This window comes from Pipistrellus kuhlii, unplaced genomic scaffold, assembly GCF_014108245.1.
Source record: "Pipistrellus kuhlii isolate mPipKuh1 unplaced genomic scaffold, mPipKuh1.p scaffold_m20_p_6, whole genome shotgun sequence".
Taxonomy (NCBI): domain Eukaryota; kingdom Metazoa; phylum Chordata; class Mammalia; order Chiroptera; family Vespertilionidae; genus Pipistrellus; species Pipistrellus kuhlii.
Genome location: NW_023425562.1, coordinates 50,056,739 through 50,081,675, shown reverse-complemented (window position 1 = coordinate 50,081,675; position 24,937 = coordinate 50,056,739). Strand labels below are relative to the sequence as shown.

The window sequence follows — 24,937 nt, the reverse complement described above, 5'->3', positions numbered from 1 at the left end:
TCATACACAATGGATCGCCTCACTCCATCCCACCTCCATTAAACGTGGGCGTCTTACACCCATTGGGAACTGGGCAAATATTCGTTGGCTTATATTGAATGCTTATTTCTCAGGTATTTGATGACATTGACAGATTAGTAATAAATATCTCACATATTTTGCCAAGTCAACAACAACAACAACAAATCTTAGATTATGGGAATTGGGTATTGACATGTTTAGTGTCTCAGAGCCATCATGTTCCCTGTAAACTTCAGACTTCCATGGGTACAGGGCAAGTGTTCCTGGTTTGCTGTTGACCAAGATTCACTGGAGAGAATCCAGTCATTTGGCAGATGTTTCTTAAGCAACTGCTTTGTGTCAGGTCCTGGGCTTGGCACTGGCGGGGAGAGTGGGGGGGAGGGTTGAAAGTGCCAATAAAAGAATGGACCCCAGGAATGGTGCTGAGGGCTAGGGAGCAGGGAGAAGTCGCCTGCACGTAGAGTCACCCTTAGCAGTTTGTGAAGAAGGAGGCAGGATTCGAGCTGAACCTTAAAAGGTAGAGACATTAGGGCATTTCAATCTAGAGAAAACAGGAGCCAAGGAGGGGCACTGGGAAGGGCAAGTTAAGTTTGGGGGCAAGTGCTAAGTTAAGTTCCAGGAGCAGAAGGTGTCAGAAGGGAGTTTGCTAGCCTTTAGAGCCAGGCTTAGTCTGGTTCTGCGCCTGTGGACAAATAGCCTAACTGCCCCAGCCTTCTTTCCTTCCTTACTGCTGTTTTGATTTTAAGTCATATGTCCCAACCTGTGTGCTTTAAGGAATTACATATGTAGGGATTAGTAGCATAGATATAACACACATGAAAGGGCCCTGCATGGAGGGGTGGCCAGAGAACTTTCATTTTCTTACTAAGGACCATTTGCACCACCACCCCCTCCACATACACACATATTTTCTTCCCGGGTACTGTGAGATTGTGCTTGATCTGAGCTCTCCCTACTTCTTCCTTCTCCTGCCACCGTGCAGTGCATTCCTGCCTTGGAGCCTTTGCATTTGCTCTCCCTTCTGCCCTGGCTCTGCTCCTGCTGGTGCTTCCTCCAGCTATCAAGTCTCAGCCTAACTGTCACCTCCTCAGAGAGGCTTTCCATGATCTCCATAAGAAAGTAGCACCCCTGTCCCCAGGTCCTAGGCTTACAACTCCCAGCCAGGTTAAAAGGTGCTTTCTTTAATGCCAACAATCACGGTTAAGAGAGTATGATTAATATTCCTCATAATTAATAGCTAGTCCCCTAACGTACATACTCTTGGGGTACCTAGTTAATAATATTTGACCTGAACTTTTAAAGATTTTTTTTTAATTCATTTTTAGAGGGAAGAAAGGAGATGGAGAGAGAGGGAGAATCATTGATCTGAGAGAGAAATATCACCTGCCTCCTGCACATCCCCTAATGGGATCGAGACGCAACCCCAAGCATGCGCCTTGGCTGGGAATTGAGCCGGTAACCTTTTGGCGCATGGAATTATGCCCAACCACCTGAGCCACACTGGCCAGGGCTTTTTATTTTTTTAATAATTTTTTTTTTTAATTGATGACTTGAACTTTTAAAAGACATGAGTGAGCAGCAGTTCTCTGTGATCTGTAAATATCTAGGATGCTTGTCTCAGCAGATTTCACCGGAATCCCCGTACAACGGGAAATACCAAGGACGATATCCTGACTCTTTGGCTCCTTCTGGCTCCTGTTGGTTAAATGTGCAGAGAGGCCTGGCTTCTGGTTGTCAGGAGAAAGACATAATTATATAGGCAGGCATTTTAAAAGAGGGAGCAAAGCCTTGGAGAGAGGGTGTTCCCTTTTTTAGTTCCTGGGAAAATTATTCTCAGCAGGTTTATTCAATAAAGTGTTCTTACCACATACTTTGCAGCATAATGACTTACAAATTGCATGCTAATTTTGCCACAGTTAAATTATTCCAGGCTTCATCCTGGAAAGAGAAAGATGGATTCCATGTAATGAAATAGTATCCACAGGACTTAATGTCTGAAACAAACTTTGACTATTTCCTTAGCATTTGAAACTCAGACATTTGTACAAAAAAACAGGGAACGCACAGGAAACGTAAGTGTGGGGTAGGTGATCCTGAAGCACTAGGTGGTGAGCGTGCCGACAGTGGAAGTGTGAGGCTGCCATTGATTCTTCTGCTAACCACTCTGGAAGCTCTGGGGCAAGCTTACAAAAAGAGGATCCTGCTGAGAGTTCCTCTCCGCTGTTCTTTAAACCAGTTCTTCCCAGACTTCTCAGGCCATGAGTTTGCCAGAACACAGCTTACAGCTAGGAGAGGCCAGGGACGGTGGGGGAGGGGTGACACGGTGCTTTTCCTCCTGCTTCCCTCTCCAGACACCCACAGATTCCGCCACAGGTCCCATTCGCCCTCTCTCTCCTGCCTCCCTGCCCCTGCCTCTCCCTTTCTCAGTCACAGTCATCCTTCCTATAGATGGGAGGTTGGATGCCTTTGCCACTTACCTTGTACTGTGGTCTCAGCACTGTTTTGCTGTTTTCATCCTTTCTGTCCTCTTTAGTGGGATTCCTAGTCTCTCCCCTACAGACTCATGGAAGCCCTGGTTCTTTCAAGGCTGGTTTATATGTATGAGAAGTCTGGGTAGTTGTTTCTTCATTTGCTTTTTAGTAAACTTAGAAATTGAAGACACACCTGTGATGGAGGCATTATGATAACATGGAAGGGACATGAGCCCTGGGTTAATCCCAGTTCTGCCACACACGAGCTCTGTTCTTTTTGGAAATGTATCATCCTGTGTTTGCCCTAGTTTTCATGATAACTTTATTTGAGAATGTTATTTTGAAGATTAATGCAGGTGTTTGTAAAAACCCGGCGCATGGTCATGTGTTGAGGCCACCCTAACATGTAGTCAGTCTCTCCTTTGGCAACAAAGCTCTGGCCTGAGGTCCTCAGATTCTGATGAGAGCTGCTGTCAGTTAGCTCCGTGTTCTCCAAAAATAGTCAATAAATAAATCCCTTCTACTCTTTCTCCAGCCTTGAATGCCCCGGTGGAAAATGACCTGCAGTCTCTAGGATCATTCTCTATAACAGTCTGCCCTATTTTAGAAGCTCTTGGAGGGGAGAATTTGTTTTGCTGGTGTTTGTGCCTCCCTCATCTCTACTTACATGTCTCTTCCATGGTTTAAATTTTCTCTTGCTTTGGAAGAAAAAAAGAAATTGGCCTTTTCTAAATGGTAGGCGTATCTGCTCGGCTGCAGACAGTAACTGTGACCCCTGTTGGGATTCTGAGTCATGTCCCCTCTTACTAAGGTGAGAGGGATTCCTGTTGGCTTCATAGCAGCTGCTTTTATGACTGTCTCCTTCCATCAGCCGGGGGCAGCTCTGCCGCCTGACAGGGGCAGATTAGAAATGGCATCCACATGCTCCTTCGGAGGCCTGTGACTTGCCTGCTGAGAGAGAGAGAAGCGTGGAAAGGTGGGGATTTGATACTGCTCCCAAAGACAGATTAACATTTAAAGTGAGGATGTAGCTGGGGGAGGGGAAAGCGCACACAACCCTGTAGTAATGGCACCTTGATGCCACACATACCACCTCCTTGTGTATCTTTGGAGATGAATCTGTTTATTTTAGCAGCCCCCAAACAGGCTTATGCTACTGCGAATTGCAATCTGTTCTACTTAATGTGCCATTCACTTAATAACCATCTAAGTTTTTATTCTACTCCTCTCTTTTAGAATGAACAAAATCTTTCAGAGTATCTCTTTTTTTTTTTTTTTTTAACTCTTCAAAATTGCACGTGGAATTTGTTGGTCTAGCTACAGATTCCCCCCTCCCCTCCCTTTTTAAAATAATTTCTTAGCTTTAATAAGGAAAAGACAGGCTAAGAAGGTAGATGACCTTACATTAATGCTGTTCATTTGAGTAGTCCCCAGATGTGGCGTAAAGAAAAAAATCCCATCCATTTGCTGGTAAGATAATACTGAAGGAGGTCTATAAAACAAAGAACTGTGGATAGGATCACAAGCTTAGAGCCAAAATAGTGTGGGTTTTTATCTCATCTCCCAACACTTACTCAAACCATGAGCTTTGTGAAATGTCCTGTCTTTAATAAAGCCTCAGTTTCCCGTTTGAAAAGCTCCAATAGTCATAGTTCTTACCTTTTAGGGTTTGAGGAAAAATGAGAGATCCACAGAAGTGCTTAGCACAGTGCTGGGCACACAGTAAAGATTCAGGAAATTTTGCTATTGGTATTATTCCATTTTTGCTGCCCATCTCTTGCCAGAGTGAAAGGACTAATAGAAAAAGGTCTTGGACTAGAAATCGTGTTCCACTCAAATCTCTAACCAAAACTCAGTGACAGTCATTTAACACCTGTCTCAATTTTTCCGTCTGTGAAATCTGAAAATGATATTTGCTGTACATACCCAACACAGGGCATACTCGGCAAGTAAGGTTAATGCAGATACGCTGCTTTGAAAAGTAGAGGATGCTGTACGTGCATGTTGAGTTGTCATTGCTTCACAAAGACAGTCACCTTCACTCTTCTCAAAGGTGAGAGTTGAGTGAATTAATTTGTGGAAGAGTTCCTTTAAATCTTAACCCTTCTGTATTATTTCATATACAATTCAGCGTATATATAAATTTTCACTCTGAAATTTTAAAGTAAGACATGTTTACAATACTTAAGGAGGTACTGGAATTTTGGAATTTCTATTTACTCTCCATTAATCATATTTGCATTTCAAGAGCTGATTTACATGCCCACATTGTTTTTAAATTGCCTGTGTGATGTAACAGCAGATTCAGAGGTTGTCTCTTTCTTGCAGGGAAGTTTAATTTATTGACAAAAAGATGAGCTAATTGTGCTGACTATCATGTCCTGTTGAGGTGACAGTTCTTGTCTCCTACTGGAGGCACTTCTCATAGCTGTACTTCCACAGATCTGGGAACCCTGTCAGTCAACAGCTTCTGACTATCAGTATACATGTATATAGGCAGAAATCCATTTCATTTGGTTATGGAAATGCTTCAGACCTGGATTTGTCACAGGTTATCAAAGCTAAAGGAACTTTCAAGAGCACCAGATTGGGGAAGACAAAGGTGAAGCTCATTACCACGCCCCATCCTGCTGTCGGTGCAGACATTGCTAATCGATTTCATCACTCCTCCCCACTGAACTCCAGCTCAGCTTTACCGCCCTTTTCCAGTGTAGTACTCTACAACCATTACAGTAGATTAGAGATGACCTTCAGAGTGAACCCTATTTCTCTGTCCTGATCCAGATCAGGTTTCTTATTTCCAAACAAAGAAGCTGAGGCCAAGAAAAGTTGAATGACTTTACCGTGGACACTAGTAAGTTAGCATTAGAGCTGGGATCTGATCCTATTTGCCTGATACTCTGTTCTACCTGTGGGTATTAAGAAAGATAGAGGGTCCTGGATTTTCAACATTATTCTTTGACTCCTATTTTTAACCCTAATTTTTGTTTTTTCTATAACTAGCCTCATAATCAAAAATATTTCACTATGTAGAGTCTAGCTATATTCAACACAGAAAAAATACTCCTGTTTAGAAGAGTCTGCAGGACAAATTGATAAATTTTACGCATTCAGTTCAAATTGCATTATTGCAGTAATCTGTAACCAGCAAAGCCTTCCACTTGGGTAGCTGCCCCTGTTTCCATTTTATAGTCAGTGGACATGGAACTGGACAACCAATGGGTCCGGGCTGCCTGTCACTGCTTCAGCCAATTGAGCAGAAACAGGTTGAGTCATTTGTGAGCGTTTATCCCAATAATTCCAGCGCTATGGGGGAGTTCCTCCCTGCCACCAGTGAAGCAAGCCCACTTGTGCATTCCTAGTGCATAACCATCAGAGTGTTCTGGAGCAGAATCCTTTCGTTCTTCTGCAGCCTTTCATAAGGGAAGTAATGGGGTGTAGAGAAGTTTGTGATGATTTATTTTTTAGTTCCTAGAACTTTTATATTACTTTAATACTATTTCTCCAAAGACAGTCCTGGCTAGAAGGTCATGATTTGATCTGTACTGACAGCCATTTTGGAATCTCAGATATCTTGAGGAGTTTTTTCAGGTGTCTAGTTCCACTTTCTCACACTCAGAGATCCAGCGAGCCATGTCAAGTCCTTATCCCAAGATCAATTTGTTATCTAGTGTATTAGAAACCCAGAAAAGAGGCCAAAAATTTATTAATCAAGTTATAAGTTGACCCTATCCACACATAATAAGAAAGAAGTGGATAATAAAGGTGACATGCCATCCCACTCCTTTTTAAAACGACCAGAACTTGAGAAGATGTTCCTAAAAGAATTGTACCAAGCCTGATGGTGTGGCTCAGTTGGTTGGGTGTCATCCCATGCACTGAAAGGTTGCTGGTTCGAGTCCCAGTCAAGGCAGGTTCCCAGGTTTCAGGCTCTACCCTAGGTAGGGACCATGCAAGAGGCAGCCAGTGGATATTTCTCACGTTGATGTTTCTCTCCCTCTCCCTTCCTCTCTCTCTAAAAGTCAGTTAAAACCTAAAAAAAATAAAAACAGGCTGTACCAAAACTTTCTTATTTCCCATCAGAATGATACATAATAATCCTGCTTCTTTGGCTAGTTCCCTTTAAACACAGAGTGCACACTTCCCCTGAACAGTAAATATTCCATGGCACAGAGCTGTAACAGGCTAGATAAGGTGCTATCCTGACAGCAGCCACCTTCTCCGTGTGTTGGTTTCTATGATGCTTCTAAAACTGTCAGGGCCGAAACTTCGTCTTAGAAACCAATCTCTGCTTCATCTTGTGCGTGTTCAGCGCAGCATTGATGCCTTTCTTGGGATGAGCTATAGTTGTATCTCAGATCTACATTTTAAAATTTCACTTTCAAATCATGTGTCCCTGTGTCTAAAAGTAGAATATCGACTTGAGCGTTGTCAGAGTTGAAGTTCTGAAGAAAGGAAAAATGGAGCTTGACATTGCTCTCTTGAGCCCATCCTGTCTAGGTGACAGTATTTAGAGAAACTGGAAGGTACAGTATGTACCCACCTGGTTAAAAGGAGATCAGATTGTGGGAAAGAGTGTGAAAAAGGAAAACTCACCAGGGGCATTTCTGACCTAATTGGAAAAACTTAATTTCACTGAACTCCATTCTTAAGCCTTTCTACCCCTCTTACTTAGCATTTCCTTTGTTCTCTAGACAGCTCTGACGTCTGTACCTGCACAAACATGGTAGTGAGAAAAGAGCACAGACTCCAGTTGGAATCCCAGGTCTACCACGTATTAGCGTTGAGGCGGTTGCTCTGCTTGAGTCAGTTTCCCCATCTAAAATGAATGTAATAACCCTTACCTCCCAGAGTGAGAAGAAAAGGAGAAAATATATGAGAAGCACTGATCACTAGCCTGACACTTGATAAGTCCCCAGTAAACATGAGCTACTCCTCCCGGCAGATAGGCAGTGGGAGCCATGGTTATTATTCAGGCTGCCTCATACAGTGCCCAGTGTGCAGTAATCAATGGAAAATAATGCCTGGGCCATAGTGAGGTGTTCAGGATATCTTTCTCAGGTAGGTGAATGAATGTGTTCCACTCCAAGTTCCCATGTTTGCACACCTCTAAGGATTTCATCTCTCCTCCCTTCCACTTCTTCTCCCCTTCTTTTTTCTCCCCTTTATTCTCCTCCCCTTCCCTCCCCTCCCTTCTCCTCTCCTCTTCCCCATCTGTTCTACTTCTCACATAGACTGTTCTTGTGGCCCCTGCCTGCCTCTCAATGCTTTACACCATGTGTCCATCATACAGGTGTTTTGCATGTTCTTGCTCATGACATTTCTCCTACACAGTGTAGTCTGCTCCCGTCATGTCTCACTTCTCTGGCCAGCATTTCATCCACCCACCAGCGAGCCCTCAAAGCCACATCCTCACAGTTTCCTGACGCTTCCCCTTCTCCCATCCACAGAGTCAGCAGCACAGCTCATTAAATAGCGCTGAGCCTCTGCTGTCAGCCCTGCTTAGCAGAGGCTTTCCAAGAGGCCATTGTGTAAAAAGTGCCATACAAGGTGCTTTCTGGAGCATGGGTGTGAGTGAAACACAACTCGTGTTTCCAAGGAGCCGGCACGGGAAAGAGGCACCTGTGAACAGCTGTCACAAGGCAGGCCCTGGGAGGTGCCGTAACAGAGGTACCAATCCCAGGCTTGGGAATTTTAAGGATTTGAAATCACATTTAAGTTGAAAATCTTTGAAAATATTTCAAAGATCTCAGAAAAAGTTTTGTAAGGAATATCACATTTTAGGCTTTCTATTATGAGAAGAGACTGGGGGAGAACACCAACATTACGAACAAAGGCGAGGAGGCCAGAAAACGGAGGGCAGGCCTGTGTGTGTGTGTGTGGGGGGGGGGGGGTGTGTGTGTATGTGTATGTGTGTGTGTGTGTGTGTGTGTGTGTGTGTGTGTGTGTGTACGGGCGGGGGACTAGTGGGCAGAAATTATGAACAGCAAAAGGCATTTGGCACAAGGCCTCAGGGAGACCTTCATTCTTAAGGCATTCATTTGACTCTGCCCATCAGGAGCCTTGAAACCTTACCCACAAGTCACTTCTTCCCAGATGCCTTCACCTCCTAACCAGCCCTGATCAGCACCCACTACTTAAAATTATTTTAAGGGTGCACTGTTTGTATCCCTTTACTTTTTAGTCATTTCCTGTGTCCCATCCCAGACAGACATTCAGCTCCTTGGTGATTAAGACCAGGACATCTCCTTACCTCCATTTTTCTTCTTGTTCTGCCTTATCTCAATGCTTAGAAAGGTGTTCTTGCCCACGAGGCACTAAGCAAGACTGGGATCTGAACACTTACTTCATGTTATCCATGTCTCCCTCAGAGATGAACCAGACAGAATTCCTGTCCCCAGGAGTTCATATTCTGGTATCTGGTCATTAATTATGTACTTATGATCAACTTGCCCTCTGTGTGTCTTCTGATTTGAACAATGGGATTAATAAATAATCCCTCCCCTGCTCTCTTTAAATTTGGTAGTGAGGACCATGTATATAATAACACTTAAACTCTACAGCATTATAGAAATGTAAATTGTTAGCATCAAATGCTTTTTGCATGAGTGGAAATCAGGAGTAATTTTCCTTCCTCTGCCCCCAGTCGCTGACCACGTAGGAGTTCTTGAGCAGGACATTATGATTATGAGTAAATGAGAAACTAAAGAGGCTCTCCTATTTTTAAACTCCTTGGACACTGGTCCAGAGCCAGCTCATGGACACGGTCATGACACTCCGTGAACATGAACACTATTACCAGGTGACCAAGGAATTTGCTCCTAATCATAGCTCGGACTTCCTGGTGGTGGCCTGGCAGGCGCAGAGCCTGGCCAGTCCTCAGCCCTCCTTTCCCTCATAAGCAGGCCTTTAGGAGCAGGATGAAAAGTAGCCTTGTGTTGCTGCAGGCTGGCCCCCTGGGCAAATAAGAAAGTGCATTGCCTGCGTCTAAATAGTATAGAAGGATTCCTGTTGGAGATTGATGATCACCGTGGTAAGTCCTTCGAGTTTGGGAGAGTGGAAAGCAGAGTCCCAAGGGCTTCCTTCAGTGACGGAAGCCCGAATTGTCAGAGGAAGCCATGGCCATAAAACTCCTGACAGAATTAAGAAATGGGGGGATGTCATCAGGAGCTGGAGTTAAGCACCTGTCGTCTTGGGACAGTCTGCGAGTCGTGCAGGAGTCCCTCACCCAGCTCTTCCTCTGAAAGCTGACAGCCAACCGGGGATGTCTTTCCTTTGATTCACGGCGTGGGTGTTTACTGAGCTGGGACACAAAGACAAAATCCAGTCCCTCTCACAGAGCTCACAGTCTACCTTCCTGAAGGGAGTTGGAGAAGCAGGGGGTGGTAATGCTGAAACCAGTGTGAATATGATGCGCAGGAGGAGGTCAGGTCGTGAAGTGGCCTGTCGAGGGTGCTCTCAGGAATTACTGGAGGTGGAGTTGTTAGCCCTAAATAATCAGGAAAGGCTTTGAGGTAGGGTTTGTTTAAAAACAGTCTTGGCTTGAGAGAGAGCCCAGAATCCCTGGAAGGCAGTAAAGGCGCTGACACGGGGAGAAAAGCTCTCTCAGCAGAGGTGGTCAGACTCCACTACATAAGGGGCTCTGACGGGATTGAAGGGATGACAAGATGTCCAATGATGACTGTGATGATGGTTGCACAACTCTGAATATACTTGTAGCCATTAAATGGTACACTTTCAGTGGGCGAATCGTATGGTACATGAATTATTTCTCGAAGTTGTTGTTTTGTTTTGTTTTTTAATCTAGGGGGGAAGCAATTTGGGAACAGCGAGTCTAATAGATCTAGGGTAACAAAGGTTTAGGAAAGAGAGTCCATCACTTATTAGGGCTCTGGCCTAGATGAAATGAAATGGGCAGGTTGGCAGAATTTGCATCTGACAAAATGTCAGCCCAAAGTAACACATATACATAAGATGGGTGCCTGTGCACCCATCTTATGTATATGTGTTACTTTGGGTTCACCAGGGTCCCAAGGCAGAGTTGTGGAGAAGAGGCACCTCTCTATGTTTAACTTGATTTGGAAGAGAAAGAGAGTTCCGTATATCTAGTAGAGGGATTATTTATGGAGGCCAGAACCAAAGAGTAAAGAATGAGTGGAAACAGAGAAGTAGCTTAGATTTCTGTCCCTGCCCGCTTTTTTTTTTTTTTTTTTCTTTTAGATTATGTATGTGGATGGTATCATTTTGTCCTTGACTCATCGTATAGAAAAAAATGGACTTTAATCCTTTCTCCCCGGGCCTCTAGTCCATTAACAATGAGCTTAAGAAAGATGTTAGAATAATAGGAGGTAAATCAAGAAGGAGTGGTTATCTTTTGTTGCTGTTGTAGCTGCTATTCTTGTGTGTATTACAGGTAGACTGGAACCCTATCCTCTCCCGCGCTGCTCACCATCCAGCTTCAGTTTCCAATGTTCATTCATTTTCAGGACATGGTCCGGCGAGGGGAAATCATAGACAACGACTCTGAAGATGAGTTCTACCTCCGGCGCTTGGACGCAGGGCTCTTTGTCCTCCAGCACATCTGCTACATCATGGCGGAGATCTGCAACGCCAACGTCCCCCAGGTAGGAGGAGCTCCCGTGGGGGGGCCTGCGCATCGCTGTCTCCTTCCTCCGCAGCTGCCTAGCTAGAGACTCTCGAAGAAGGAAGGGATTACACTCTCCTGGAATTCCTTCACTCTGTGTGGGCCTTCACTCTCTTCAGGGATGGGGGTGAGGCGAATACTCAATATGGCGTACTCCGGTGTCTTCTAGGACAAACGGTACTTTTTCTTTCTCTCCCACTCTTCCCCTTCCTTACTAGATTCGGCAGAGGGTTCATCAGATCTTAAACATGAGAGGAAGCTCCATCAAAATTGTCAGGCACATCATCAAGGGTGAGTTGGCCATTTCTGTGCCGGGGCTCCGGGGAATTCTGTGCTTCCTTTCTGAGTCTGTGTCAATATCCGTGGGATTTGGTGCACAACATCCTCTGCCCTGCAACTTTAGTGTGTTGTCCAGCTCACTGTGTGTCCAGGTCAGCGTTGTCAGAATACCATGGACTAACCTAGTTACTCTCTGCCTCTGACCCTCCAGTTCCAGAATTTAAAAAACACGTATAGCAAACAAGAAGCACTAGAGATTGGAAATGTTTGCTTGTTTGTTTTGTAAGAAAGATAAAACAAGAAAAAAAAATTTTGTTCCAAACTGTATGTAGAAGGAAATTGCTTCTTGGGGCAGGGGGATAACACAGAAAGTAACAAGAAGTGCTTGGATTATACAGGACAGAAGGAAGAGAATTTGAGGTGGTGCGCCTACCTTCCAGTCTGAGCTGTGCCTTCTCCTGCTGTGAGCGTGGTCCAGAATAAACTTTGCAAGGGTTCAAAGATACTACATGACAGCGTCCAGTCTAGTGCCCGGCCACAGAGAGGGCTCAGGTGGGCGAGTTTTTCTTCTTCCCCACCTTCCCCGGGGAGGCCCTCAAACACTGTTGCATCTTTGGCTCAGGCACAAGACAGGACACCTGAACTGAGCCCTGGGATGTATCCCTCCCTCAGCCACTTAGCGCAGACTAATACACATGGCGGTGGAGGCCGAATTGGACTCTGTAGTACTGATAGCACCAGACTTCAGAGAGTCCTGACGGATTGAGTAATAGCAGGCAAATCATTTTCTCTCTCTGGCCCTGTTCTGCCCATTTCTAAGATGAGGGATTAGGCTAGATGTACTCAAAGGGTTTGCCTGTAAGTGGCTTGTAATTCCCATTACAGGTAGGAGATGAAAAGTGAAGAGAAGTTAAGAACCATGGGATCTGGCTCCTAGAACAAAATGCTGGCTCTGCTATTGACTGTGTTGCCTCGAGCAACTTACCCAGTTGCTCTGTGACCTCATAAAATGGGTGAGAGGATTAAATGAGATGATCTATGGAAAACGTCTGACCCTTAATAAGTTCTCAGCTATAATGAGTAATATGAAATATTGTGATAATTATCACCGTCATTATTATCATATAAGTGAGGCATGGCTAAAATCCAATGGGAAGCTTGTGAGTGTAGTAACAAGGAGCTGGGTCTCAGAGGCTGGGGAAGTCCTGGGAGGTGGGTGCAGTGTGCGTGGAGGCATGGGGATTGAAATCACATGCTCTGCGCAGCCATCCCACGCAGGTGGGAATGGTGACTGGATTGTGCCCATTTTGCAGATGGAGAATGTGAGGCACTGGAGTCTGTTGTTTTCTCCCACAGAGAAAGGGGAAAGGCGGAACCCCGTCATGAACCTGGCCCAGTATCTTGCCTCCCATGGAGGCTGTCTGGGTGTCCCCTTCTCATTCTCAGTGTCACATCCGCATGAATTAACTGCTCAGAGAGGCATGCTGCCCGCCTCCCTCGGGTGTAGCTGCAGTGATTTGCAACTTCAGCCTTTAAATGCCAGTTACTTTTACGCCCACATGTTCAATTAGAACTTTTTGTCCCTCGCAGCTCTATTTTCTCCCTACACCTCCATCCCTGTAGTCACAACAATGATCTGAGCAAGAATGGGTCTTTAGTGGGCGCTGACTCGTAGTGGGTGGATGTTTTATTTCTGAAATCCTAACACTTATAACAGTCTACCTCAGGTTACCCAGAATTTTCCGCTGTGAGCCAGTCTTTGTCTCCTTCCGGTCATGGTTTATTCCCTCGGTGCCTTTTAAAGGGCCGGCACATACTGGAGGCTGAAGAGATATTTGTTGACAGAGGGTCTGGGCAAGTGACCAGGAGAGCGACATGTTTGTTCCCCCTGCTCCTGTTCCTCTCTCCCCTCCTCTGTCCAGACCCTCCGTTTTCTCTCCATCACCCTTCATAGCCCACCCACTGTCACGCTGCCTCTTCTGCCTCCAAACTCAACCTTGAGTCCATCCACTTCTCTCCATATGCTATTTCCCATCATAGCACCCAGTTTGCTTTCTTCCTAGCCCTTATCACAGTTGTGATTGATTTTATCAATGTCTTTGTTTACTCATTTTGTGTGTCATACATTTAAAATGTCGCCACACGAAGTCAGGGCGTTGGCTTGTTCACGTCTCCTCAGCGCCCAGGGCAATGCCAGGCACATGGGGAGAACCCAGCGAATATTTCAGACATCGCTGGATAAAGCCTACCTTTTGTGAATTTAAATTGGCAAGTGTTGCCTGAGACTTCTCAGGCCGAGCAGTGCTACGGACTGGGGTACTGAGCTATCGCTCAGCACCTGCCCTCACGGAGTTCATCGTCTCCTGGGGGACCTAGATGTAGAAGTGACCAATCGTAACTCAAGCTGGATGACATGCACGTCCCCACACCTGCTCGGCTGTCATTGCTGGGTGCCCGGCTCTCTGTCCGGTCCTAGAGATACAAAGAAGGATGAGCAAGAACCCTGTCCTGGAGGCGTTCACAGACTAGTGGGGGAAGATTCTCTAATTGTGACGTGATAAGTGTGTGTGGAAGTCTTGAACAGTGTGCTGGGGGCTGGGGAGAAGCAGGCGGTAATGGAGGCACAGGCCAGGCCGTTCCCGAGGGAACGGTTCCCTGAGGCAGGACAGGACATCAGTGGCCTCCGTAGGACTCAGCCGTACCAGCAAGGACCACAGCACTGGGTGGGTTGGGAGTGTTGCTGGGCCAGGCTCTTGAGTTCCGTTGGGTCCACGTGATTTGGGGGGTACAGGTAGTGACTGCAGTGGACAGTACACATTCTCATTGGGGCTCGAGACAGATGCTAGTTTGGGCAATTTGAAGTCATTAGTGTGGAGATGATATGTAAAGCCAGGGAACTGGATGCCATTGCCCAGTCAAAGGCCCTCCCAGAACAGTGACCACTAAAGAAAAATTCTCTCCAGATGGAAGGTTAAGGCAAGGGTTCTCGACCTCCCTTCTGCTGGCATGCCCCTGCCCTGGCTGCCGGCCTCAGGCAGGCCTGCTGCAGAGCTCCGTGGCGGATCTCTGAGGCTCTGAGCAGCAGCACTCTGGGCAGGGAGGAGGTGGGAGAAGGGGTGAGGCTGGCCCGGGCTGGCGCAGGGCTGCGCTCACACCCCCACTTAAAAAGCCTCACTCCCTCCCCCTCCTTCCTCCACCCTTCATCCCATCAGAAAGCACAAAGCCTCATAAAGAAAGCCAGCTCATCAGTCTGTCCTCTTTGATTTTAATTTTGTTTTTCAGTTTGGGTTGCTTCCTTTTTTTTTTTTTTTTAACATACTAATTAGATGCAAGCTTCCTTCTTTGATTTTATGGCCTACATATTTCTCAAGTTTTGCTGGCAGGATGACAGCTGATGTATCCCTTGAGGTCTCAGGAAAACGCTGATGAGGCAAGCCCAGCAGGGCCTTTGGCTGTTATATATATTTGGGTCCCCTTTCTCAAGATTCCCTCCGTCCTTATCTGTTGGGGGCACTAAGAGCACCGGGAATAATTGATGGTTCAGTACAGCCCCTCTGTATGCCGGCTGCTTCCCCGGTGCCTCCTGAGCCCGGCCCCTCTGGCACTGGTAGCCACTCTGGCCTGCGGAGCTGTGGTGCCCGTGGAGGACGAGGGTGTCTTCGCTAGAGGAGGCGGACCAGACTGAGGGCTCCACAGGAGGTGCCTTTTGTCTCCTGGTGCCTGGCCTGAGGCTGGCGTAGACCGCAGCCTGAGGAGAGTCACTCCCCATGGGGCACACCCTCTGTGCCATTCACATTTAATGTGGCACATTCTCTGCTTCTCACAACAGCCCTGAGAAGCATGTTACACTGTCCATGTGCAGAGAAAGAAACCAAGACTCGCAGAGGCCAAGGGAGGTGGGACATTACCCTGGTCACTCCCCACGGTGGAACGGGGTCCAGACGCAGAGCTGTACGCAGTCGCTGTTCCATCCCGCAGGAAGGAGCGCTCTGTCGAATGGCTGGTAAATGCCTACAGCCTTTGAGAACAAAACATCAGGGCGTTTAGCGTCACAGAGCACCCAGTTGGCATCCCAGGCTGCCAGCTGGGCACCTAACACATGAATGAGACTTAGGAGGCCCTGTCCTGGGGGATCCAGTCCCATCAGAGTGAACTCATCACAAGACGAAGCAGAACGAAGCCAGTGCCGCTGTGTGGAGCGGAATCAGGAGGCAGATAATTCCGCAGGAGAGGGAAAGGAGCTGGCGTGCTGCACAGAGGAGGCACTCTCCTTTTCTTTTTTAAATTGTGGTAAAATATACACAAGACTTACCTTTTAACCATTGCAGCCATCACCACCGCCTACCCCAGGACTCATTTTCATCTGTGCCTGTTAAACTCTCGCTCTTTAGCCCTCCCGCCCAGCCCCTCGCAGCCACCCTGTGCGCTCTGTCTCCGCGAAGCTGAGGACTAGGTCAGGTAACTGAGTGGTCATCTCCTTGGACATGGAGCAGGGCCTGTGACCTGGGCGTACTTGTTAGTATAAGAACTTGTGCCAAGAGTTACCTACCACCTCTTAAATGTGTTCAGTCCCGGGTGAAAGCTGTGGGAAGAGTGAGTGGGTGCTGGGCGGCTGTGCAGAGGAAAGCTTGGAGGATTGCTGGCTCCAGACACTTCCACTGGTGTCGGAAAGACTGAGCCCGAGACTTCAAAACGCTTTCAGAAATTGGCTGCTGGCCCTTTGATTTGCTTGTGTTCTTTATGGCTTGAAATCTCTTAGAAGCTCACAAACAAGTATTTCCATATTGATTTGGGGCTGTTGGTAACCTGAGCTTTTTCTCTGTGATCTCCAAGTTGCAGAAGCTGATAGAATTTATCTTCCGGTGGCATATGTTGATCTGCTTGTGATTTGTGCAGATTCTGACTGCCGTGGCCCGTGTGTTGCTCTCTCAGAGCCACGGCCCTCGCCTGTGAGATGGGGTACTTGCCCGAGAGGTTGCTGTGAGGATTAGATGAAGTACTCGCTGTGTGTGAAGTGCTGGCGCATAGTAAGTGCCTGATGGCATCAGCTGCCTCTCCTGTGGTTCGCATCCGAGTAGCCCAGTGATAAGAAGACCTGGGATGAGCTCTGTAGTGCGGGGTACGTTCGTGGTGTGCGTTCGACTTTCCCAGTCCATCATCGTCCTTAGGAATCTGTTGGACCTGAAGGACTTTCCGGCCCCGGTTTCTATTTTGTTAATATTCCTCTGTCTTCAAGGCTTTTCAGTGTGAAAATATTGGCATTACCGCCTCCCCCCCCCACTCCCAACCTTTCCTCCTGCATTTTTTTTAATATATATTTTTTATTGATTTTTTACAGAGAGGAAGGGAGAAAGAGAGAGAGCTAGAAACGTCAATGAGAGAGAAACATCGACCAGCTGCCTCTTGCACACTCCCTACCGGGGATGTGCCCGCAACCAAGGTACATGCCCTTGACCGGAATCGAACCTGGGACCTTTCAGTCCGCAGACTGATGCTCTATCCACTGAGCCAAACCGGCTTCGGCTCCTCCTGCATTTTGTTAAAGGGTGAGCATCTCAGTTTAAGGACAGGAAACGGAACCAGGCTCCTGACCGCAGGTCCCAGTCTGTGCCCTGGAAGATAGTTCCCCACCCACCAGCATGGGCACCCCTCCCTCTCCCTCTTTACATAGCAGAGCGGCTTAGAGTCCATGTCTGAATAGTAAACCTGCTGTCTAAGTTTGCTCTCATATTTATGCGTTCAGCACTGCTTCCTGCTCTTCAGCTCCATCAAAGCCTTCATTATTGGAAAATGCTGGGGAAACAGGAGGAAGTCGATGTGTCCTCGACTCATCCTCTTCCTCTCCCTCTCCCTTTTCTCCCAGTCCCCTCTCACCCTTCCCCCACTCCCACGCCCCGTGGTTCTCCCTTCTGTCTCTATTTTTCCTGCATTCTCCCTCTTTTAAACATACTCACTTACACTCACACTCACATTCACACTCACACTCACACTCACACGCACACATACACTCACCAAAGAGAACTCTTTTGTAAGACCTCTGGGAGGAATCTGTTCAATATTTATAAACTGCTGCAGCAGCTATAATAACCAGAGGTAGCTGGTACCACCAAAATTTTCTCCAAATAGGATTTTCCTCTGGAAACAAAGAATGAGGAGAAGTAAGGAGTGGAGGGTGAGGGAGCATGTGAGACGCACAGATGATGCCAGCTGCCAGGGGCATGGAGGAACCCGGGGTGAGGGGTGCCATACATTTCTGGGAGCCCTGAGGGAAGGGGGGGTGGGGCGCAGGGGTGGGGTAAGCTCCACCCCTGATGGCTTTCACGTGCCTCTTTACTACTCACACACGGTCTGGGGTTTACATGTCAGCTCCTCTACCATTCTAGACATGAGCAAACTGCTTTAGCTCAGTAAGTCTCAGTTTCCTCATCTGTAAACAGAGATGGCATTTTTGGAATTACTGCGAAGATTAACTAAGAGAGCATCTACAAATGCCTGGCACAGACCAGTGTTCACTGCCCCCCTCCACAGCCCCTCCCTCACCTCACTGCCCCCTCCACAGCCCCTCCCTCACCTCACTGCCCCCCTCCACAGCCCCTCCCTCACCTCACTGCCCCCTCCACAGCCCCTCCCTCACCTCACTGCCCCCCTCCACAGCCCCTCCCTCACCTCACTGCCCCCTCCACACCCCCTCCCTCACCTCACTGCCCCCCTCCACAGCCCCTCCCTCACCTCACTGCCCCCTCCACAGCCCCTCCCTCACCTCACTGCCCCCTCCACAGCCCCTTTCACAGGCCAGGTGGCTGACTGTGGTTTCCTCCCTCTGGGCAGGTTGAGCTGCGGGAGACACCCCAGGGGGTTGGGAGGAGCTCTGTGTGCAGAAGCAGCTGTGCTTTCCCAAAGCTCCGCAGAGGTGGTTCCGCCAGGGGTTGCTGCACACTTTGTGCCTCTACTGTGTGCACCCGGAAAGAGATTGGGCCCCTCCAGGGCAGCTGGCTTCGCTTGGAAAATCACTGCCCCAGAGGATAAGACTGTGTCTCCCTTCCCTCCTCCGGGTCTGCGAGTACATTAGGAGAGCAAAGTGTTAGCTCAGTCCATTAAGCCTCTTGCTTCCAGATCATGCCTCTGGGGGCATTAAATGCTGTAATGGTCATTTCTCCTTCTCCTGGGGCAGCAGCCAGATCACTCACATGTGAGTGAGAGATACCACTCTCACAGCCCCTGGCCTTCTCCTGCAGCCCAGTTCCTGTTCCCCATCACCCGCCTCCTTAAGGGCCCGAATAGGAGGCATCACAACCATTTGCTGTTAGAGGTGATGGATGGGCCCAACAGAAGAGAGTGATTTCCGGGGGGAGACACACAGCTGGCACACGCCTGAATCCAAACCCCGTTTTCCAGCATCTGTCCAAAGTAATAAAGAGGAAGGAGGGAGAATGGAGAAGTGGCAGGAGCAAGATTATTTCCCCAGCCAGGGGAGGGGGAGGGGTGCACCGCTCTCAGCTCTCCCAGGTCTTTGTCTGATTGGGATCTGCAGATGTTTTATTATGCAGAAGCCTCTTAAAGAGCAGACTCCATTGTTCTAGCCTGGCGCTGGAAGGGGGAGCGGGGCGCTATGAAAGCAGTCCTAATCAGCTGCTCCTTCCCTCTCCACACCGGGCCCATCGCTGGCTCTCAGCCAGGCTCTGCTGGGAATTCAGCTAAAAGGGCGCAGGGCCCCAGCTTCGGGAAGCGCCAGCCTGGTGGGAGAGAGGACAGGAGAGGGTGGCCCGGAAGGCAGGCCTGTAGAGAAGCCCTTACAGTGGCCACAGTCCCCACAGGACCTGTGTTCGGCCCCTCCCCTGACCTCTTGCTCCCTGTCAGCCCCGGCACTGGCTGTCCCTCGCTGCTCGCTCCCGGATGTCCCCACACCAGTGCCTTCGGCCTGCTCCCCGCCTCTGTGAGGCCTCTGACAGCCTCCCTCAGACTGAGCTGCCCCCGCATCCCCCAAAGCCGCCTTCAGACAGACTGCCTGCTATCCTCCGAGCTTCCTGAAAGGAGGTCTAGGTTGGGCCCCAAACTGCATTTCTGACAAGTTCCTGTGTGATGCTGATGCTACCAGTCACGGCCCCCCTCTGGCTTGATCAGTGCCCACCACAGCAGGCACCACTGCGTGTGTGTGTGTGTGTGTGTGTGTGTGTGTGTGTGTGTGTGTGTGTGTGCTGGGAGTAAAGGGTGAGGTGGGAGAGCCATGGGAGCACGGAAAGGTGAGGTGGCTTTTCTCCGAGGATGCCACACCAAGGCATTAGGCACAGCTGCCACCTTGGGGCTGTTGGAGGCATCAGAACTGCGTGCACCGCCATGGGAGCTGGGACTCAGGGAAGGAGTGGAGCGACCCAGCAGGATGGACCCCACGCCGCCGATCCACCCCTAACCTGCCTCTGTGCTGTCCCTCCAGAGTACGCGGAGAACATCGGGGACGGCCGCAGCCCGGAGTTCCGGGAGAGCGAGCAGAAGCGCATCCTGGGGCTGCTGGACAACTTCTAGAGCCGCCCGGGCGGCAGGGACCCTGGGCCTCCCTCCCAGGTTTTACTCGGCTGATGGGACTTTCCATTAAATAAAACCAGTGTTTTTTATTCCTGGGCTGGCATTCTTTGTAGCAAAGCAGCACCTCTAACGCTCGCCCGCACTTCCACAGCGCCGCCTCGGACACGGCGGGCGAGCCCGCTGAGGCTCAGGTCAGAGTGGTCCTCTGGTGAGGCCGTACCGGGAAGGGGAGGGAGAGGGAGGCATGGACGAGTGACCTCCCTGGGGCTTTGCCCTGGCAGACAGTCTGGATGTGTCACATGAGGACCAGGTCTCACGCGAAAGCAGCCTGGGGAGGCTTTTGTGGCGTGTGAGGCCAGCACAGGGAGCGCAGCCTGCGGCACAGCCTCTGAGCCCCACCGCGACCCACATCAGCATCACTCTGGGCAGCGTGGGACCCAAATACAGCAGTGCTGGTCCCTCCCCAGGTGGTAAAATCAGAATCTCAGGGGGCCCGGGCGCTAGTGTTGTGTTAAGCTCCTTCGGGCTCCCTGCATCGGGATGAGACCCACGATGTAGAGTAGACAGGCCGTGGGTCCAGCCCCCAGCTGTGCCACCTACCAGCTGCAGCAATTTGTGACGTACCTTCCTGAGTCCACTTCCTGCCTCTGCAGAGTGGGGGCAGTAACTAATACCCACTTGATGCTTGTGAGGGTGGCATCCTCCTCTAAGCAAACCAGGCACTGATGAGCACACGGTAGGTGCATTATAAATGGTGACTCCTTTCTCCTTCCCTTTCACACCTGTGGCTTCCAAAGAATTGGGATTTCACCATTTGGCATAGGTTATGAGGGAGTTGGTCTTCTTCACACAAGCCCACAGGCCTTTAGGATGCTTTAATCCTGAGGAGGGGGAAGAAAAGCTGCATTTCATTAAAATAAAATATTTGGCCCGGGGTCAGCAAATAAGCTGTCAGTGACGTCACCCACCCTGCTGGCACTATTCTCCCCAATGGCTGATACCACTGCTCTGGCTTCTCGGTGAGCCCCGGGGACAGGGCCCCAGGCAGCACCTGAGAGCACTCTGCATGCGGTGGCACCTGCGTCGTGCCAGCATGGGGCTGGTCATGGAGCAGTGAGTCTGACAGACCCTGCCCTCCCAGTGCCCGAGCTGAGCCTGGCGGGAAGATGGACAGGGCGCCCGTCAGAGCCACGAGGTGTGCGTTCCAGCAGGAGGTGGCGGGAGTGTGTTCCAGGCCCATTACAGAGTCAGAATTGCCACACAGTCACATTTGGGGTTTAGTTGGTTGTTTTTTTTTTTATTTCACTTTCCTGTAACTGTAATAGCTACTATGTATTGAACACCTGCTATATGCTACTTGCTTTCCATCTATTCTTTCTAACCTGCCTACCAGCCTGCTGGCACTATTCTCCCCAATTTCCTGAGGCCGAGACTGAGTCTCAGAGGGTAAGGACCTGCGGAAGGCCCTGTGCCGATAAAGGCAGAGTCCACGTGCAGAGGAGCGAGTCTGACTCCACAGCCCTCCCACCCCAGCTGCCCCGCCGGGAAGGCAGTCACGGGCACTGGCTGCCTCAGTCTGTTCGCTGTGGAGCGTGGCTAATGAATTCACACCGAATAAAGCATGGCTAGAGGTAACCTATAGAATCGTGGACTTTTTGAACTGAGGTTGGTACTTCAGAAATCATCAGTCCTTGAGCTTTATTTTCTTTTTAAATTTTATTTTTTTTTAACCAGGTAATGCTTCTACCTGGTATTGAAGTTCAAAACTTAACAGAAAGTTATACAGTGAGGAGTTTCCCCTCAGGCCCCGCCCCTGGAGGCAACTGCTGGCAGCTGATTGTCCGTCCAGAGTTGTGTCCAGCTGGTCGGCCGGCACCCGGCTCCCCAAAGCATCGGAGCCGCCGAGACGTGAGGCAGGGGGCGCCCGGCCACGCCGCCTGCAGGGGCTCCACCTGGCCCTGCTTCGCATATCGGGTGCCTCCGAGGAGTTCCTTTGACCAAAAAGTCCCTCTGCTGAGAGCAAGTTGGAACTCGCACCTCCCTTTGCAAAGGAGGAAGTGGTACCCCTTTCCGCTGGCTTTGTGGCGAGAGGGTTTGGGGGGAACCTGAGGTATAATCCCTTAGGAATCAGAAGAGATTACAGCTCCAGGGGGCCCACGGAGAAAGGATGTGGGGAAGTCTTAAACCTCTGCTTTCTAACTGCAGTAACCCCACACACGGCAAAGAGGAGCTGTTAAGACGGAGGTAAAGACCCTCATTGCTAACCCACGGGCTCCAGGGTGTAGCCCCACGCCCAGCGGCCCACCGAGACCCTGTGCCTCCAGGCAAGGCTGCCCTCGCCTTGTGGCTCTGAACTTGACTTCTGTGTCCGCCATTCTGGGGGTTCCCAAGCTCCCCACTTCATGTCCATCCTGGTGTCCATAGCCGAGTGGTGCCGGGCACTGCATCCAGAATTCTTCACGCGGGAAATGAGGATTGCGTTTTCAATTCCTTGGCAGCTTGCTGCCCCGTTTGTGCTGGTCCACACGCCTGAATTCATGTCTAATTTAGAGAGATTTGCATGCAGGCTGCATCCTTCTTTATCTGAGCGAAGTGTGTTGTCAAGGCAGCTCGGAGGCATCCTTCAGTCACCCCCGCAGCAGCTCAGCGCCCAGGTGGCATCTTCCTCCAGGACCAACAGCGTCGATTCAGTGTCAACAGGGAGACAAACCTCGCTTTCCTAAAGGCAAACACCCCTTGATGAGAGTTGCTTACCCTACAGGAGAGGTAACCGCGGGGCCACGTTCTTCAATCTGTCCTGCTCCGTGGCACACACGGGAAGCGGTTGGCTTCGCAGCAGTGGGCCTTCGCTGTCTGTGCCTGGAAAGGCGAGCTCCCCTCCAGTCACCGTCCTCTTGATTGGGTAGCGCATGCCCTTGGCATAAACTTCGGGAGATGCAGAAGTGTAGGAGTCTCTGCCCGTTGTGTCCCCCTGGCCACCCAGGCCTCTCCTTCAGAAACAACCCTGGCAACGGCTGCAACATCCTTTCCCCGAGTCCTTCCTGCTTCCAGGCGAATACAAATGTATTTAACACAAATGGTGGCATGCCGTGTTCCCTTCTGCACCCCGCTGCCTTCCCTAGTCTACATCCACCAAGCACAAGGGCATGTACTTGGGTGGGGATTCATACCATGAACAAGAGGTGGGAAGTCACTCTAGGCAGAGGGGTCGGCCCTGGGAAAGCACGGGGCCTTTGAGGACCTGGGTCTGATCAGTTACCTCACTGGATCTGAGGTGAGCAGGGCATAAGGGGAACAGTTCTCACTGGCGGATGATGAAGCTTCATCAAGGTACCATCCACCCCACCCCGCTCCTTTAATAGCCGGGCTCCTTGGCCGAGCTGCGTTGTAATTTAGTTAATCGCGTTAATGGACGTTTCGTTGTCTCCCATCTTCGGCTATTACACTGCTGCAGTCGCATCCTTGTCTAGAACGGCATTTCACACATGTGTGAGTTTAAATTCCCAAGCGGAATTGCTAAGTCAGAGTGTGTGCCATTGTCACTTCACCCTCCTTCCCGGGCCCCCCTCCCTCCCAGCACCGGGTGTGAGCCACCTTCCTCTCTGCCCTCATCTGGCGCCCTGTGTCCTGTTCGTCATCGAGTTTGCACTTCGCTATGGGGGACGTCGCCTAGGCATGGATTTACTGAGTGGGCGCCATACGAGCCAATAGTGAGCTCTTCCTATGAGCTAAGCTCTTCACTCAAATTAGCTCATTTAACCCTCTTTCCTGAGGTGCGGCTCCTTTTATCATCAACCCCTTTCACAGATGAGGACACAGAGGCGGGGTCATAGGCTTACCGAGTGGCAGGGCTGGGGTGGAACAGGAGGAGACGAGGTCCAGAGCCCACACTGCCCTGAGTCACTGACCTCCTGGGAGAGGGGCTCCGGGAGGCGGCAGGGTCTGTGCACACAGACGCTGTCAGCGGATTGTGTGGGGAGCCCCGGAGAAGCAGCCCTTTGTCAGCCTAGTGGCTAAAGCCACCGTGCTCCTGGGCCCTGCTCCCTGCCACCTGGGCACTGGGCTCTCCTCACCCGTGTGGGGACCCTGGGGGTGCGTGGCTGCGGCTGGGCTGCTTCCTGTGAGAAGGGAGTCCAAGAAGCATGTGCTGTTCCCTCTGCACCAACAAGGAGGAGGGGTCGCTTCATGCATCCTCGCCGTGAGGGTCCTTGCCTACCTCCTCCCTCCTCCCTCCACCCCCCGCCTGTGCTCACCCAGCACCTCCCCCTCGTCATCCCTCACCTCATGTTATACGGCACTGCCTCCTCCTGAAACCTGGGTGCAGCGCCTGCTCTGTGCCAGGCCCTGGGCACAGGCACCCGATTGAGGTGCAGTTTGAACTCCCCACTGCCGCCAAACGGGCCTCACAGGAGCGGGGACACAGGGGGCCCTCATGGGGGGATCGGGAGAGACAGGACCCTGCACCCCAGCTGAATCGTTCCTTTTCCAATCCACCCGAGGACATCTTTTACATTGTTCTAGAGAGAGAGGGAGGGAAGGAAAGAAACACCAATGTGAGAAAGGATGGTTACCTTCCGCACGTGCCCTGACTGGAGCTCCAACCCTCAACCCAAGTACGTGCCCTTGACTAGGAATCGAACTTGAGACACCCCCTCTCCCCCCAGGGCACAGATGGCACTCTAACCTCTGAGCAACACCAGCCAGGGCCCTAACGATATCCTGAGTGACTTTCACAGGTGCCTTAGGATGCATGGCAAGAACAAGAGGTGGGAAGTTATTCGAGGCAGAGGGGTCGGCCCTGGGAAAGCACGGGGCCTTTGAGGACCTGGGTCCGATCAGTTACCTCACTGGATCTGAGGTGAGCAGGGCATAAGGGGACCAGTTCTCACTGGCGGATGATGAAGCTGCATCAAGATCTGGCCTTGCAGAGTCATCCAGGAAGTGCGCAGACCCTGGACCGGCTGAGAATGGCTGTGTGAGGACCTCGGCCACCGCCATGGGG

The 24,937-nt window shown here is 50.0% G+C and overlaps 1 protein-coding gene across 1 annotated transcript in view; it reads left to right on the top strand.

The window, feature by feature from the left end:
* The window catches only part of CTNNBL1 (catenin beta like 1), a 167,673-nt gene extending 147,650 nt beyond the window's left edge, over nt 1-20,023 (top strand). The window contains exons 14-16 of the mRNA XM_036418465.1: nt 10,979-11,116; nt 11,355-11,427; nt 19,847-20,023. Of these exons, the coding sequence (XP_036274358.1) occupies nt 10,979-11,116; nt 11,355-11,427; nt 19,847-19,935 (300 nt within the window). The 3' untranslated portion in view covers nt 19,936-20,023. The remainder of the gene's footprint in view (nt 1-10,978; nt 11,117-11,354; nt 11,428-19,846) is intronic.
* Nucleotides 20,024-24,937: the final 4,914 nt, after the last annotated feature.